This window comes from Lithobates pipiens, unplaced genomic scaffold, assembly GCF_037356315.1.
Source record: "Lithobates pipiens isolate NorthernLeopardFrog02 unplaced genomic scaffold, aLitPip1_a1.2 Scaffold_18, whole genome shotgun sequence".
Lineage (NCBI taxonomy): Eukaryota > Metazoa > Chordata > Amphibia > Anura > Ranidae > Lithobates > Lithobates pipiens.
The window spans coordinates 582,528,348-582,545,871 of NW_027507758.1; the positions used below are offsets into that span (position 1 = coordinate 582,528,348).

Sequence of the window (17,524 nt, forward strand, 5' to 3'; positions counted from 1 at the left end):
GGGTCCAGGTCCAACTTAGTCCCGAAAGTTTTATTTATGACTTCTACTATTCCTTCCCAGTACCGAAACAGCTTTGGACACCTCCACATCATTTGTATAAGGTCCCCATAGCCTCGGCATCTAGGGCAGTTGTAGTCCGTCCTCCTTCCGAACAAAAGCAACCTCTTGGGGGGTGAAATAGGCCCTGTATATCAGCATCAAGTGTGACACTTTCTGTGATAGGGAGACCGATAACAGTGGTCCCAGTTCCAATATTCTCTTCCACTGTTCCTCTGTGATTTCTCCTACGTCCTCTTCCCATTTCTTCTTTTGCTTAACTAAGCCAGGTTCTATTTCGGGACCCTTACATAATAATTTGTAAAGGGTAGATATAACTCCCCTAGATTTATCTATTTTAATTATCTCCTGGGATAGGGATGTCTTGTCCCATTCAGGTACCTGTGGATCAAACTGCGCTGCCCGAGCATGCCGAAGCTGTAAATATTGAAAAAATGTCTGTTGTGGCACATCATATTCCCTTTTTAGGTCCATAAATGTTTTCAAAATTCTGCCATCATAAATTTGGCTCATGCCCCTGTTGAAGACATAGTCTGTCGAAACGCGTCGGGCTTGTATCTGGCACCCCACATTGCTTTTATTCAGTACTTTTTTTGTGATCACATGTCATCATTTTTGTTTATTTTTATGACTTTTTAAATAAAACCCAATGGTTACCCACTGATCTGCACCATTTGGAGCTTTCTTTTTTCCTTTATTACATTTTTGCGGACCCTCTTCCACATTTGGGGTCGGAACCCCAAATGCGATACACTTGATCCTGATATCCCGAGAGACGCTTCGAGAGATGTCTACCATGGGCTCATATCCTCCAAAGTCTTCCTAGCATCCGGTTGGACTATCTACAACTCACCATCTGGTTCCATGTTTGGATCCCAAGCGTTTTTGACTCAACTGTCGTAAGACTGATGAGTCCATCTTCTCTGGTAAGAGTATTCTACCTACCTTTTATATCACTTCAGACAAGCTGATACACTTGGTTTCATCTGATCAGTGGATTCCCAGATTTCCCTGTGAGGAATACCTACCACAACATTTGTGCACTATCCAACACATGTGGACTTTTTTTTCTGGGACTCACTTATTTAATTATTAATGGTTTTCAGTATTCACAGCCTTCACATTTGTGTATACCTATATTCTGTCCTTTCCTTTCCTTTATATATTAATTTGTTATCTAATTCAGCGCTACACTATTTTTTGTCTTACATTGGTTGAACTTTGTTTGTTTGAAGTGTTGGCAGCTGTTTTAGAAATTTTTTCTTTGTGTTGATTTAGCATAGCGCGGTGTTTTCCCCTTTTGAATATTAAATTTGTCTCAGCCTGGTTATTCCTTTCTTCTCCCACGTGTTAATTTTCCCAATTAACAATACTTCCTGCAGGTTCTTATTATCCCACAAGGGCATATTTTCTGACCATCCTATACATCCCAGCATCTTTTTTACCGTTCTCCATACTTTGCTCAACATGTTTATTATGGGGTCCTTGCGCTGAAAAGAACTTGCCTCCAGTGCATCCACCAGGGTTTTATGTGGGGCTCCTATCAGCATTGCTATACCATTTGGGTTACCCTCCCCCTCCTGGTCATAACCCACCAGATGTTGCAGCTGCGCTGCTAGATAGTAATTCCTAGGGTTGGACACGGCTATTCCCCCCCTGTCCGTTGGCTGTTGTAATGACTGGAGTCGGATTCTCGCCTGTCCCCTTTTCCAGATAAGCTCCCGAAAGAGAGTTTCAAACTTTTTAAACCATTTTTTCCCTATCCAAACCGGGGCATTATGCAGAACATATAACAATTGTGGCAACCATATCATCTTTATCAGGCTACAACGGCCTGCTACCGACAAGGGAAGCCGACTCCAGGCGTCACAGCTTTGCTTAAATTTACCCAGTAGCGGAACCATATTTTTATCAACATACTGCTCTAAATCTGCTGTTAAGTATATGCCGAGGTATTTCATTGCATCTACCACTTCTAATTACGGTATCCCCGTCGCAGTCGCTGCGCCTGGGATGTCTACTTGGAGCAGCTCTGACTTCCCCCAGTTTATTGTCAAACCCATGAATCCTCCAAAGTCTTCTACTAATTTAATTGCCTTCACTAGGGATTGACCAGTGTCCCCTAAAAAGAGGAGAACATCATCTGCATATAATGTGATTCTTTCCTCCCTGCCCTCTTCCCTTTGAAACCCAGATATCTCAGGATCTGACCTAATGGCGATCGCCAACGGCTCCATTGCAATTGCAAAGAGCAACGGGGAAAGTGGGCACCCCTGCCTTGTCCCTCTGCTCATTTCTATTCTTTCAGATTGTTCTTTGTTTATTCTTACTTTTGCGATGGGGGTCCTATACATCATTTTAATCCATCTGATGAATGCGGGACCGACCCCACATCCCTCTAGGACACGCCATAAATACTCCCACTCTAGACTATCAAAAGCCTTTGTCATGTCCAAAGATAGGATGGCCCTCGAGCCCACATTCATCGGAGGGGTCTGAATGTTTAGAAATGCCCTTCTTATATTCATACTGGTTGATCGTCCTGCAATAAAACCTGTCTGGTCTATATGTATAAGCCTATTAATGACCTTATTTAACCTATTTGACAGTACCTTCGCTAGTATTTTAGCATCAGAACATAAGAGTGATATCGGCCTATACGAGGCTACCTCTTGAGAGTCTTTTCCTTCTTTAGGTATTACAATAATGGTCGCCTCCATCATAGATGCGGGCAATCTCCCCTCTAACTTTGCCCCTTTCAAGGTCCTGAGTAGCTCTGGGAGTAAAATTTCACTATATTTCTCCACCGGTAGGCCATCTGGCCCTGGGGACTTTTGGTTGGCCATACCGGTCACCGCCTGCTGTAACTCACTCAAAGATATGGGAGCTTCCAAATCCTCCCTCTCCTCTTGAGTGAGGGTTGGGAGTTTCGCTTTCTCCAAGAATACGCCCATATCTTCTTCATTTCTCTGGCCTCGAGTTCTATATAGTTCCTCATAGAAAGCCCTAAAGGTTTCTACAATCTCCTTCCCGCTTGTAAGAGCTGTCCCATTCATAGACTTGATCATTGGAATTATAGCTGAGGGGGAATTCGTTTTTACTAACTGGGCCAGTATTCTCCCAACACTCTCTCCCTCCCCAAAATGGCATTGCTTCTGAAATAACTGCTTATTTTCTTCCCTTTTGATAATTACCGATCTATACCCATGCTGTTTATTTAGCCATATTCTTTGTTTTTCATAGGTGGGATCCTTAACATAATTCTCCTCTGCCTCTATTACTTCCTTCCTGATTTTTTCCTCCCAACTCCTAGATTTCTGTTTAATTTTAGCCACCTGGTGGATCAGAATACCTCTGATGTACGCTTTTAATGTATCCCATGTTATATTAGTTGAGGCGGTATCTGTATTAAATACTAAAAACACTTTTAGTCTTTTTGGGATTTCTTCTACATCCTTCATTAATTCAAGCCAAAATTGACTTATTCTCCATCCCCCCGGTGTTTTTTTTTTTTCCCTGTACTCAGTGCTATTTTCAAAAATGAGTGGTCCGATATCCCTCTAGGCAGATACTCTATATTCCTTACATCTTGCAGCGCCAGGGCCAGGTCTATTCTGGAGAGTGTTGAATGCGAGCTTGAGAAACAAGAGTATTGCTAAACATTCACATTCCTCACTCTCCACATATCCAACAATCCTACTTCCTTCAGGAAGTGACTTAGTCTTGTTGACCCTGTCTCTCCCAATTGGAGTTTAATGGGGAATCTATCAACCCATCTATCAAGCACTTCATTAAAATCCCCCAGTATTATAACCGGTACATCCTCCTTATCTGCCAAGAAATCAATAAGTCTATACACTACCTCCATCTTAAACGGGGGCGGTACATAGACACACGCCAGGACATATGGTTTATCCTCCAGAACACAATATAGAAAGATATAACGACCCAATTCATCAATACTGGCCTGTCTGCAGACGAACCTCACCCCTGTTCCTATCATCACACACACTCTTGAGTAGGATGTGTGAGTGGAGTGGTACTGATTTTAGTACCTCCTGTTTTTAAGTTGAGGTATGGTTAATCCTGTTAAATGTGTCTCCTGCAGACAGGCCAGTCCGATCCCATGCCTCTCCAGCATTGAGAAAACTGTTGCTCGTTTAATCGGGCTCCCCAGGCCTCTTACATTCCAAGAGGCAACATTAAGTATTTTATCCTGCATTATTCAACATAGGGTAACAATGAAGCATAGAAGGGGGTGAAAATACAAATTTTGTGAAAAATATCCTGTAATGTCTCATTCTACCCGTGCTCCATCCACTTCCTCCTAAATTACAAAATCCCCACAAGTGTATCATCTTTATAATAATAACTTCCAATTGAACTACTATTTGTGTGCCAACTGTACAGTGTTCAACCTTCAACCTCCTATAATCCCCTATATTCAAAATTTCTTGACCCCTTCCACCCTCTCTCCCTTCCCACCCCCTCCCGACACCCCCCTCCCTCCCTACCCCCCCAACCCACCACCTATCTAGGCACTCCCCTAAGGGGGTACACGTGGCCTTCTCACACTCCTCCCTTCCATCCTTCCCTTCTTTCACTTCCCCACTCTCGTAACACTCTTCCTCCACCAGGGGAGGGACATAAACCAAAAGTAATAAAAAACAAATAAGAAGAAGAAAAAAAAGAACCTTTACCCCTATCTCCCCTACTATCATTATTTCATACCTCATTTAAATCTCCCTCAACTCTCTCCCCGTGTTCCAAAGAAAATATTCAAAAATAGGAAAACCCCCACTCCCCCCCCCTCACCCCCCGTCCCCCCCTTCACCCCCTTAATGCATCTGTAATGACTCCTTATTAGCCTCCAGCCATGAGATTACATCGCCCGGGAGTCAAACAACTGTGTTCCCCCCAATGTCGCTATTCGCAAGCGCGCTGGGTATAAGAGGGCATATGTGATCTTATGGGACCGTAAAGTACGTTTAACCTCTAAAAATTCGGCCCTGCGCCTCTGCAGTTCCGGTGAATAGTCTGGGTAGAAGGAGATCTTCACACCGTTATACATAACATTTCCCAAGTCCCTTGCCTTACGCATCAACGTCACTTTATCATTATAATTGAAAAATTTCAAGATCATTGGTCTAGGGCGGCCCCCAGGAGGTGGGGCTTTAAAAGGGACTCGATGGGCCCTTTCTATTGAGAAAAAAGATGAACATTTTTCTCTGCCGAATAGTTCTATAAACCATGACTCTAAGAATTTTATAGGGTCAGGGCCTTCACTTCTCTCGGGCAGTCCCAGCATCCTTATGTTGTCTCTTCGAAGTCTATTTTCTATTTCATCCATTCTGGCGGTTTGGCTAGCTAGTTGTTTTCTCGTACTATTAACCTCTTGGTGTAGTGGATGTAAATCATCTTCCATTTGACTTATCCTTGTTTCTAGTACTGCCGTCCTTTCCGCTGCTTTCTGCATGTCCTGTCTGATCAATAGTAACTCCTCCTTCATGCTTTTAAATTGACCACATAATTCTCCCAGCGAGGTTTTACATGCATTGACAGCTTGAAGGACCTCTCTTAATGTTGGATCCTCCTCAGCAGTGGGGCTACCTTTAGCACCAACTTCAGTCTCACTTTAGGTTTGCTTACATTCTTTGAACCTGATACTGCTACAGTTTTTGAGCCTGAGTGACCTTGACTTTTTCTGTCCGCTAAGCCCCCCTGTTGTGTTTTTACTTGTATAGGTTGGGCCTGTTGTACCGTTTGCTCTCCCTTTGTTGGAGACTGACCCGGTGTACGAGTATACCGTTCTAATTTTGCTGCAGCTGCTTGCGCTACCTGAGCATTCTTTTCTTTTGAGGAGCGGAGATGTTGTGTCCCTTCATTCTCCTCCAGTACCTGCTCCTCTCCTCGCCGCCTTGACATCTTTGCTCAGGATTACTATAGGAGTGTAAGCCTAATCAAGAAGGTAGCACAACCAAAAAATAAATGGAGGTAGTAGTAAAATAGCAGCTCAAGGCAGCTTAAAGCAATGAAATAAGCACTCCCTGATTTCCAAAAAATAAAAAAAGGGGGATGGCAAAAAAAAAAGGAGGGGGGGGGGGAATCCCTGTGCTGGGTTAACTGAGTATATACAGATCAGTCAATTTACCTTCAGTGAAAGCGTGGTTCAGGGTCAGTGTCCTGTTGTAAACAATTATACAGCACTTGCCCAGCACTTATAAATTATTAACTTTTAAGTGACTGTCATTTCAGGGTTCTTTTTACCCAGATAGAGAGACACCAATGTTCACACAGTCCCTGTTCCTCCCTGTCAGGGTTATCAAATGTTAGCCAGCCTAGGATGTCCTTTAAGAATTTCCTTAGTACACAGTTTTAATTCCACTTAAAATGCATAAATCTTCTTGCCAAGAACACCCCTATCTGGAGTGGGAGGCATAGGTAACGCTACTCCATTGCCAGTATCACCTGCTCACCGCTCCGCCTCTGTCCGGTCTCCCCGCCTCCACGTCACATACCTCAGGAGCCTTCAAGCTTCCTCCAAGTCCCACCGGAGCCATGCTCAGCCGCCGGAGCGTCCCTCAGGGCGGTACTCAGCTCACCGCCGTCCGTCCCGCGTCTCGCTGTAGTCTCGCGGCTTCACTCTGCTTTCCGGCAGTCCTCGGCTGCTCTCGGCGACCTTCGGCGGGTCTCGGCGACCTCCGGTAATTTTCGGGAGGCCTCGGCTATCTTCGGCAATCTCCGGAATCTCCGAAGTCTCCGGAGTCTCCTGAACGTTCACACGAGACCGTAGCCCGTCTCTCGCGTCCCTCCAATCGCCACTCCACCGCTCCACCTTCTCAGCCAGGGTGCACTGAGCATCAGGAACACAGGGAGAAAGCCCGCCGGTGGATCATTCACATCTCCTCACCGTCTCCAAACACACCCTCCACACCTTCCACATCCGGCCACTCCCCCAGGACCATCCCCCCTACCGGGCTTCTACCTACTTTCATTTGCCTGATTGCCAAGAGGAGTTCCTCTAGAGAGAGAGGGCTCTCCAGGGCTTGCGCTTGTTGAGGTGCGATTGGTTTAGGGCAGTATTGGGATAGGAAGTCTTTTATTTTGTCATTACAGTCACCTGCCTTAGGTGTCCCTGTCTTGTCTCGTGGCAAGTTGTAGAGTTTAGAGTAAAAAGTTTCAAAGTGCTTGGCAATGTCCGAGTTTCTGGAGAGTATGTTATCTTTGCTGTCTCGTATCTGGTGGCTTGTAGTCTGTGACTTGGCTGCCTGTATCGTGTGGGCTAGGAGTCTCCTGCTTTTGTTACCATGCTCATAAAATATTTTTTGGCCCAGGATGTATCGTCTTCTGGTGCGTTTCCCTAGCTCGTCTAAAAGCGTTGAGCGCGCTTGTGTAAGATCCTGGAGTGTTGATAGGGAAGTGGCCTGTTTGTGTGTCCTTTCGAGTTTATGTATGAGTTCGATAAGGGTCTTAATCTGTTCTTAACTTTTCTTTTTAGAGGCGGTTGCTAGGGAGATTAGTTTCCCTCTAATGACACACTTATGGGCCTCCAAAGGGTAAGGGGTGACATGTTGGGGATAGATTTTCTTTGAAGTATAGTTGGAGTGATCAGTGTTTTTTATCGTGACTGCAACATTATGGCGGACACATCGGACACTTTTGACGCCATTTTGGGACCATTGTCATTTATACAGAGATCGGTGCTATACTTTACACTAATTACTGTAAAAATGACACTGGCAGTGAATGGATTAACCAGTAGGGGACGCTGAAGGGGTTATGGGGTTATATGTGTCCTAGGGCCCCCCCCACAGTTAGAACACATCCCTAGGACACACATAACCCCATAAGGGCTAGGGCTAGGTGTGATACAACACTGATCACTGCTCCCGATCACAGGGAGCTGTGATCAGTGTCCTATCACTAAGCAGAATATTTACATCAGCATTTCCCCGTTCTTCCTCTCCATGAGACGATTGCAGGACTCCCGGCAAACATCGAGTCTGCGGGACCTATGGTCACACTCAAGGAGCATGCAGCGGGCGCACGCCCACAATGCCGCGTCTTAAAGGCGATGTACCCGTATGTTGATATGCCCAGCTGTGCCATTCTGCTGACGTATATCGGTGTGACAGGGTCCTTAAGTGGTTAATAACCAACATTAAATAATAATTGAGCTGTGGATGCATATTAGCAGTTACCTTTTACTCTTCTATTGCCAGTTCTAGATATTTTGACTCAGAAGGAGAAAATTGTCTCTTTAAGCCTTCCCACTCTCAATCTTATTGTGCACATCTCCAACTTGATGTAAAGGCAGTTGTCCCAAAACTGGTGTAAAGTGATTCTTAAGTGCTCAAGTCAGGGAGAAGAATGTCATCCATGTATTCAATGACACAAAATTCTGGAAGATGCTGTTGCGAAAGCCAAAGGGTATCACTTGTTTCTCGTAATGCCCGTCCCTGGTGTTGAAGACCGTCTTCCACTCATCGCCTTTTTGGATCCTAAGAGGATTGTAGGCTTCTCAGAATTTGAACGTATAGAAGATTTGAGCGCCCTGGAGTCTGTCAAAGAGTTCACAAATCAGAGGTAGTGGCTATCAATTTTGAGGAAATCCTGTGCATTGAGACACACAAGACAACTCTTGACCTGAGTTCCAGACAAGGCGAATGAGGCGAATGTCTTTGCAGCCAAGAGAGGCTGAGAATGATGGAACTGGTGGACTTAGGAAGAACCAGACAGAAGATTTTAGTATAGTTATAGAGGTAGTTTTGAACTTGATAAAGCCTACAGCCAAGTTAGAGGCACCATCTGCTTGGTGAATTTCCCAGTCACCCTAGAATTCACATATGCAGAGTTCGGCGCCCAACGGGTGTAACTGGGCATGAGGAAGTGAAGTAAAATAATGGAATAGGGAGTCAGGTCTGGATTTCCTCCCTCTGGAGGAACTAGAAGCAAGAGTTTCCTGGATGGATGGAGCAGGTCTTCAATAGGTGGCCAATGGCCCCACAGTAGAGGCATAACTCAAGATTCAAGCGACAAGTGCTCTCATACAACTTGAGGCAAGCTCTCCATAAATGCAAGGATTCTTTCAACGTTTGAATGCATGACGAAGAGGGTAGTTCAATAGCCTTCTGTAAAATGGGAGCTAAATATTCTGCTAAGGGGCTAAGAGCTTGCTCCTGGAAGCGGATGTCAATTTCAATACAGGATATGATCAAGTCATTTAGGGCAGCAGGAATGGACCTCCTGGTTAAATCAGGGCTTCGTTACTCCCAGCAACTTCCAGGCAAGAGTGTGAAACCTGACTACATATTGGCCTACAGTCATGCCTTCTTGATGAAGTCAGAGTGGTGCCTCAGCAGCGAACAAGGCCCTACCAAGGTTGTCAAAAGTTTTCCAGAAGGCATCTAAGAAGGTAGCCAGGTTGGACTGCCCTTCTTGCCTACCCACAGCATGGAAAGCCAGGCGAAGGCATGCCATGAGAGAAGTGAATCATATACACACTCTCAGTAGGAAAAAGATGGTCTGAAAGTTTAAAATGAATAGAGCATTGATTAAGCCTCAACATGTTTTCGGATCATAGAAAATTGAAGTGGAGGAGGAAGTGGAGACTCGGTGTATCTGCAGACATGGATCTGAACTCAGCATCTCTGCTGTATATAGTAGTAGCTCTTCTTGCTGAGCCACATTGAATGCTGGACAGCTCCTTGTGTGATCTCTTGAACAAACATTCTATCTTGTTTCTGGGGAACCTTGAACTCCTTGCTCCTCCCATGAACTTCCTATTTAGGCCATTTTCTGTTTGCAAGATTATTGTGCTATTCTCAAGTCAGTATCTTGCTCCTTACGCCCCTGCTGCTCTCCGCATCTTCATTACCATTTGTTACTGACCTTGTTCCTTCACTATGCTTTTGCTTTATCTCAGCCTGCAAACATTTGTAACCAACCTTTGGTTTAGTCCTCGAATATGCTTCCACTTGATCCCAACCTGCAGCCACTTGTTACCAACATTTAGCTTGTTATTGATTATGCTTCTGCTTAATCCCTACTTGCTACATTCACAGTTTTGGTCTGGCACATATGGAGACATGCCTCCATCCCTGATATCACGAGAAAACCAAAATTAAATGCCCATGGGACCTTAAAGAGATACATAAACACCTTTTGTTTTTTTTTATTCAATATCCACAGTCCAGGTAGCATTCAAGAGATTTCTCTTTTTAACATAATATTACAAAATCACAAAAATAATTTTAATAAACTTGCAACATAAAAAAAGATGGATGAAATGCACCAAAGATCTCAACACATTTTGTGTACATTCATTCACTAAGTCGGGAGTGGATGCTACTGACGGGTTGTCTATCAAATAAAAATTAACAGATTAGAATGTGCTATACTGATGGTACAACCTTGGATTCTTCCACATCAAGTGAACAAACCAATTACAAGAAATCTACACAAATCAGCTGTAAAGAAGAATAAAAGTCAAAACACTTTTTGGATGGTAACTGCCAGTAGGGTGTTTGTCACAGTAGCTGTGAAAAAGGGGCCCACCTAATCCAACAAGACAGCGGAAGGACAGACAGGTATAATTGTTCACTAAGGCCCAAAGTGAATGCCACTAAAACCTACTGATGGAGTAAATGAATGTCCTTGAAAAGCTTTTAGATCTTTGATGCATTTCATCCATCTTTTCATGTTGCACGTTTATGCTACATCTGCTACCTGCTGATTTTTGTGCGAGCGTTTCCACTGCTATAGCCGCTGGCCCCAGAGCCTGACTCATGATCGTGCAAATATAGACTGGAGCCGCTGGCCATCATGGTTGGTGTAGCAGGAGCTGGGTCTGGTGCTGAGGCAGGAGGAGAGGCAAAGTAACTGGCAGTTATAGCTGGTCAAAGCAAACTGTCATGAATATGTGGGAAGTGAATGTTTATACAAGAAGTGGCATGGGATCTCCCAGGTGGCAGATTGTAAGCACATGTTTAAGCACTAAGGGAGCCTAGAGGCAAACAAAAATTTTCACAGGCGCCATGCTCAGGAATGAATCTCACTTAAATAGTGCTCGGCCATTTTATGAGGCACACATTGCTGACATTATCAGCCATGTTGCTGGCCAAGAACTTGGAAGTGCCACGGAGGTGCACATTGCTGACATCATCAGCAGTATTACTGGCCAAGAAATTGGAAGTGCCATGGAAGCTGCAAGGAAGGCTGACAGCGCACAAATGAGGAAGGTAAGTGATATAATCATATTCCTTTGGGAGTTTTTAACAATCTTCTGCTATGAAAATTGACTGTGCTCAGTGTGGAATATATGATGTGTGTCCTGATATTTTGTGTTTCTGCTTCTTAGCTTGCTCTGTCTTCCTCCTCCAGGGTTCTGCATTGCCTGTGGCACTGAACATATCACCGATGGGCACCCCCTCTTTATTGGAGGCTTCTGTCATAGATGCACGGTAAGGTAGCAACACAAGGTAAATGTCTGTTTCCTAGTCATACAGTACAGGACACAAGCTTTTCAATCGTTAAGAAGCTGCACGCATATCCTATATACAATCCTTCCCACTTCCAGTTACCATCAGTTATTTTTTTTCTTGTTAGTGTCCTTATGTCCTTAGGTGATGGACCTCATCTCTCTACTGAGAGAAGAATCCCTTTTTATATGTAGCGCTGGCTCCTGACTAGCAGGCGCTATTGTTTTTTGAAAAGGTAATTTGCCTGAAACCACATTTGGGTTTCGGGACTATTTCTCAAAATTTCTGGTTTCAGTACCAGTTCAGCTGGGTTGCACTGGGTTCTCCTTGACCGCAGATGTCGCTGTCACCGCCGGCAAGAGTAGAAACGCAGTCTAGCTGGGTGCATTGAATGCTATTATTCTCTTGGAACCAGCCCAGTGGGAGTGTCTTCCTGCTGTGCATTCTGGGAGGTGGTATTTCAGGTACCGACGCCACGTAGTTCGGGGTTCCATCTTTTGATTTTCTGTCTGTTCAGTTCTGGTGGTCCTCCTGACCAAGCCCCATGGCCCTCCTGGCCTGGGGTGCGGAACCAGGCATCCCGAGTCTCGGTGCCAGCTGGCCCGAGGCGACGCAACTGCAGGGAAAGGCCCGAGTGAAGTTTCGGGGCCTACTGATCCAAGGGTGGTCCGGTGCCGTCTCATCTGAAGGGAGAGGCCCAGCAACTGAAGAACCCCAGGGGAGGACTCTTCAGGAGAAGGCCGTGTGCAAGGCTGGCTTCTCTGAAGGAGCCTGGAGGCTTAGTTGAAGGATGCAACCTGGATCAACACGCATACGGTATCGCCGGTTCAGCTGAGAGAACCTGGTACCGTATGTTAGCTCTTTAAATTTATCCACATCCCTCAGTAACGCTCAAGTGTACCCCACCGGCTGCTAGGCCTAGTGAGAGGAGGTCTATCTGGGGGTTGTTAAATCCAGTTGTGAAATGGTTGCTATTCTCTGGATTTTTCTCTAAAGACTTTCATTTTTTGCAATACAAGTACCTGAACTCACTCCTAACCCTCTACCCTTTATTGAAAGATTCTGTTTCTGTTCTAAATAAATAACCCAAAAGAAGATTCAGTGTCAGTTTCCACATTCTTTGGGCCATCTACCACGAGAATCCCTATGTGGACAAACAAGGAGGTAAAGGTAAGCCCAAATAAAACCAACAGCTTCTTCGGGGGTCAGTGCTACATATAATTAGGTTTTCTGCCTATTCCTCATTGGATCCTTGGTTGATGATATTCTACAATGATTCTTCTAGCAGGCTGAATCATACAACAAAGAATGAAAAAAAATAGAAAAAAATAAAAATAAAAAATTTCCTTTGCAATGGTAGCAAGTGTCCAAAAAAAAGGTTGTCCTCAAAAATCTTCAAATCCACAAATATTAAAGTGCATATGTGCAATAATATTCCATAAAGTGACTCTTGTGATGTAAAAATCCTGGTTGATACAAGGATGACTTTACACACGTCCTCCCCCCCCTGTGTAATTGCGCTCAACTCAAGCTGTGTGACCGCACAACTAAGTTCGGTCCACATAAAGTTTTGAGCCACTCCTGGGCTCTGAGTAAAGATATATTCAGCAGGATCCCATGGTAAAAATCCATTTTTTTTACACTTGCTACCAATGCAAAGAAAAAATAATATTTTTTTTCTTTATTGTTTTTTATTAAAATTTTACGGATTATTGATGTTATTGCACTAGTATCCTTATATTAATAAGGATATTATCACACAGGGATATTATCGCACAGCGCTGCATATTCTTTGTTTTTTTTATATAGCATAGCATGGGGATGGGGATAGTGTTTGATGCATAGCAGATGTGAATTGACACTTTTTACTCTTTCTTGTATTTACCACACCTGATGTTATTTGTAGCTAGGGGTATTTTAGGGTAGCTCACAGGATTCATTTATATTAGGCTGCATCACAGCCACTGCATATTTATTAATATTTTTTTAAGAAATGTATTATTTGGATTTAGAACAGTACATCATTGTTCAAAACAAATAGCATAAAAGGCTAACATTCTATCCAAACCAAAATAGAATAAAGTACAGACTTGGGGGTAGGTGTAACTTCATCAAATACCACTGTACCGGTAGTGCTGAATAATACTATATACCGTACACCTTATAAGGGCTCATAACTAGTAAATACAGTGTTAAAGTTTCAGGAAGAGAGTAAGGATTGATGGTAAGCCCATTGGAAGGTGGGTGTAGACAGCTCACCGCAAGGGTGAGGTGGTTCACTGTCCAGGTTGGGTTTAGAGTCAGGTAGCTTTAGTCTGCCCAAGGAATTGGTAAGGTTTGCCTTGTCATACCAGTTGCTGAATTGAAAGGAGACCATGAGAGTCGGTGAGAAAGAATATTCTATAAAGACTTCCAGGATTTGCGTAGGGTCCTCCAGTTCTGGAAGATCTTTGGACCAGGCTTTCCTAAGTGATTGTCCTATGGATGACATAGTGTGCTGCAGGATTTGTGAGTATAGTATCTAGATGGAGTAAGATTTTTGTTGCACCGCTCTGTCAACCACTACGGTACCAGTTTAGTATGCTTCCGGCCCAGTTGGGACTTAACAAAAGCCACCAGTTGGCAATAGTAGAAGTAGTGGTGTGAGAGTAGATGATATTGCTTTGTATTGCTTTGAAACCTCCTGAAAGGTTTGGATGTTGCAGGTACCTGTGTAGAGCAAGGAGGCTGCATGTGTTAAGCCCAGGGAAGACCATGTTAGAAATGCTTCATGTGTCATTCCTGCAGGGAACAAACGATTACCTTGTATTGGGAGGTGGTTATAGATAGTATCAGTATAAGGTATCCTCATAAGCTTGCATATCTCTCTCTATGCCACCACAGTGTCTCGGATCAATGAGTTACTTCCCAAGGGACATGGCAAAACCTTAAGTGGAGAATGAAGCACTTGCGATAGATTGAGGGGGGAGAACAAGGCTGCCTCTAAGGCATAGTTGGAGAATGTGGATCTATGCAATAACCAGTCCATACCCTGTCTAAGGAGGCAGGAGAGGTTGTATAGGCAGAGATTAGGTAGTCCCCCTCCTCCTTCACATTTCGGAAGATGCAATTTGTGTCTATCAATACGCTGTCTCTTGGTTCGCCACAAAAAAAGGCGTCAGGGCCTTGTTGAGCTTTTGAATATCTTTGTGTTTGCGTAATTGGGGCAGTGTTTGTAAAGGATAAAGTAATCTGGCAAATGAGACCATCTTATATAATTGGCATCTTCCGGAAAATGATATTGGGAGAGTTAAGAGTTACCCACGCTTCCAGTTCACGCTTGATCCTGTTAAAAATGGGTGGATAGTTGAGATGGTACAGAGAGGAGGGATCTCGCCCTAATCTAATACCCAGATATGTTATGAATTGTTTCACTACCTATAAAGGGGAGGATTGAGTCCAATGTCGGGAGTGTGTCGGGTGTAGTGGAAGAACTTCACTCTTATTAAAATGAATGCGTAGTCCCGAGCAGTGTCGGCAGTTGGAGAAGATAGCTTGAATGATAGGAAGGTCTGTGGACATTGCCGAGGAGAAAATCAGAATGTCATCTGCAAAAAGTGCAATTTTCATTTTAACGTCGCCGATCTGAATACCTGAACAGAGTGGGTGGTCATTAAGCAATCAGGGCAGAGGTTCTATAGCTAGTTTGAATAGTAAGAGGGAAAGAGGACACCGCTGACATGTTCACTTTGTCAAGTGAATTGGTGCTGATATGTTGCCTGAAGTTACTAAACAGGCTGTGGGAGCAGAATACATTGCTTGTATGAAATTTGCTACTAGGCCCAGGATCCTAAACTTCCTCAACACCAGAAATAACCATTGGAAGCTGATATTATCAAAGGATTTTTCAGAGTTGAGAGAAAGAATGGCCATGTCTTTGTCTGGGTGGAGCTTGACATGTTCCAGGGCAAGTATAACTTTGCGAATGTTGAGAACTGCTGACCTACCTGTGACGAACCCCGCCTGCGCCAGGTGGAGGAGTGGAGGAAGAATAGAGACTATTCGGGATGCCATAATTTTAGATAGAATTTAGAGTCAACATTGATATGACCCGGAAGAGTCGGGTCTTTTTCCCTTTTTCGACAATAGCTTTATAAATGCCAATGATCCCGTAGGGAGATAGGGCCCGCCCTCCCATATACAGATATAGATAAGATGGGAACCGTCATGGGGAAGGCTTGTCATGGGGTTCAAAATCATCCAAAACAGCTACTAAAAGCCTGTGATCCAATATTGCTATTTCCGAAATAACTGAATCCTGTATGGTTGGGATTAAGGCAGGCGAGCATCACAAGTAGTCTATGCGTGATAGAGCATCATGGGGTGGTGAGTAAAGAGTGAATTCCCTGTTGGTTGGATGGGATAGGCACTAAATATCTGCCATGTGTAGGAGGGACAAGGTGGTGGCCAGTAATGTAGTGGTCTGTTGGGTAGATGAGGAGGGTACACCCAGTGATGAACGTGGAGATGATTTGTCCTCATGGACATTCATAACACTGTTGAAGTCCCCACCCATGAAGTGGAGTGTGTCTGAGGAGTGGAGTACCCAAGAGGAGAGGTCTTGGAAGAACGCAGTTCCTGGGGAGTTGACCGTGTAAATGTTGGAGATGGCTAGATCCTTTGACACGATTGTCAAATGGATCATTAGTTTGCGACCTTCTTGGTCTTTGTCAACCGAGCGAACAGAGTATGGCAGTTTTTTATATAGGTTGATCAACCCTGCTTTACGTTCTAGTGCTCGGGAGCCAAGGACTTCTCCCACCCATAGTTTCTTAAGGCGTTGAAAATCTTGCTCAGCTAAATGGGTCTCCTGAAGGAGAGCTACATTCGCTCACATGCGTTTTAAGTGACGGAGAATTTTCATCCGCTTGTTCAGTGACTGGAGCCCTTTGATATTCCATGATACTATCCTCGTGGTGGATACTGAGTTAGTAAAAACTCTTAAGAAGTTACCGCCACCTAACAAGTGGGAAGAGAAAGGGGAGCACATGAACCTACCCTCGGGTTGTAGTTATCCCTTGTCTAGTAGGGATAGATGAGAAATAGAGTATGGATGGGTCACCCTAACTCACCTAGTTTGGGGACGACTGGAACTGGGGATTATAATGCGTTAATGAAAAGGAGGTATGGGTCAATTTAGACCTAACCAGGGAAAAAACAGTAAAACGACAACCGTATGCAACTATTGACTTATTCTTTTTCAAAGTGAGAGAAAGAAATCAGAAATCATACACAGAAAACCCCCGTCAGATGGGTTTTAGTAGCATGCCAATATTGGCCTTGTTCCTCGGGTTGGGGGAAGAAAAATAGAGGGAGAACAATATAAGATGACAATTTTAGCCCCCGCACCAAATATCTCTCCCCTTCTGTATCCTTGGCTGGGAAACTGATGGTTCCTGGCCATAAAAAACAAACATGGTACAAAATTTTAAACACAACTCTCTGACTCATAGGCCTGCGGAGAGGAGACAGTATCAAGTAAGCAGTTAAATTACTACCATGAAAGGAATAGGCAGATGCATGTCCCATGAGACGTAAAAGGAGGCCGTTTTAGTGGTCAGCATATACCCAACCGTTGAAGGAGAGATGCATCGCAGACACGCTTGGATGGGTATTTCACAGGGCTGCTTTGGTGTTTGGACGAGCTCGGAGCTGGAGAGGAAGGAGCAGAGGGAGTGTCATCTATTATACTAGTGGAGGCCATGTCCCCCACCATCAGAGATTCCACATATTGCTGGGCATATTGCAGAGGTTGTGAAGGACATTTGGTTGCCTTGAGGAGACTGCAGGCGCAGAACAACAGGGTATGCCAAGGAGAATTTTAGATTGTGCTGGTGCAGCTGTGAGCATATGGGAGCAAAATATTTCCACTGCTTGGAGACCTCCACCGAATAATCGGTGAAGAGCAATAGCTTGTAGCAATCTACAGAGAGACTCTTTGCATTGTG

At 44.2% G+C, this 17,524-nt stretch overlaps 1 protein-coding gene across 4 annotated transcripts in view; it reads left to right on the plus strand.

The window, feature by feature from the left end:
- LOC143989098 (DNA (cytosine-5)-methyltransferase 3A-like) overlaps positions 1-17,524 on the plus strand; it is a 137,143-nt gene that overhangs the window by 34,582 nt on the left and 85,037 nt on the right. For all 4 annotated transcript variants that reach the window (XM_077489118.1, XM_077489119.1, XM_077489120.1 and 1 more), the window contains one exon: positions 11,440-11,519. In XM_077489118.1, the coding sequence (XP_077345244.1) occupies positions 11,440-11,519 (80 nt within the window). The remainder of the gene's footprint in view (positions 1-11,439; positions 11,520-17,524) is intronic.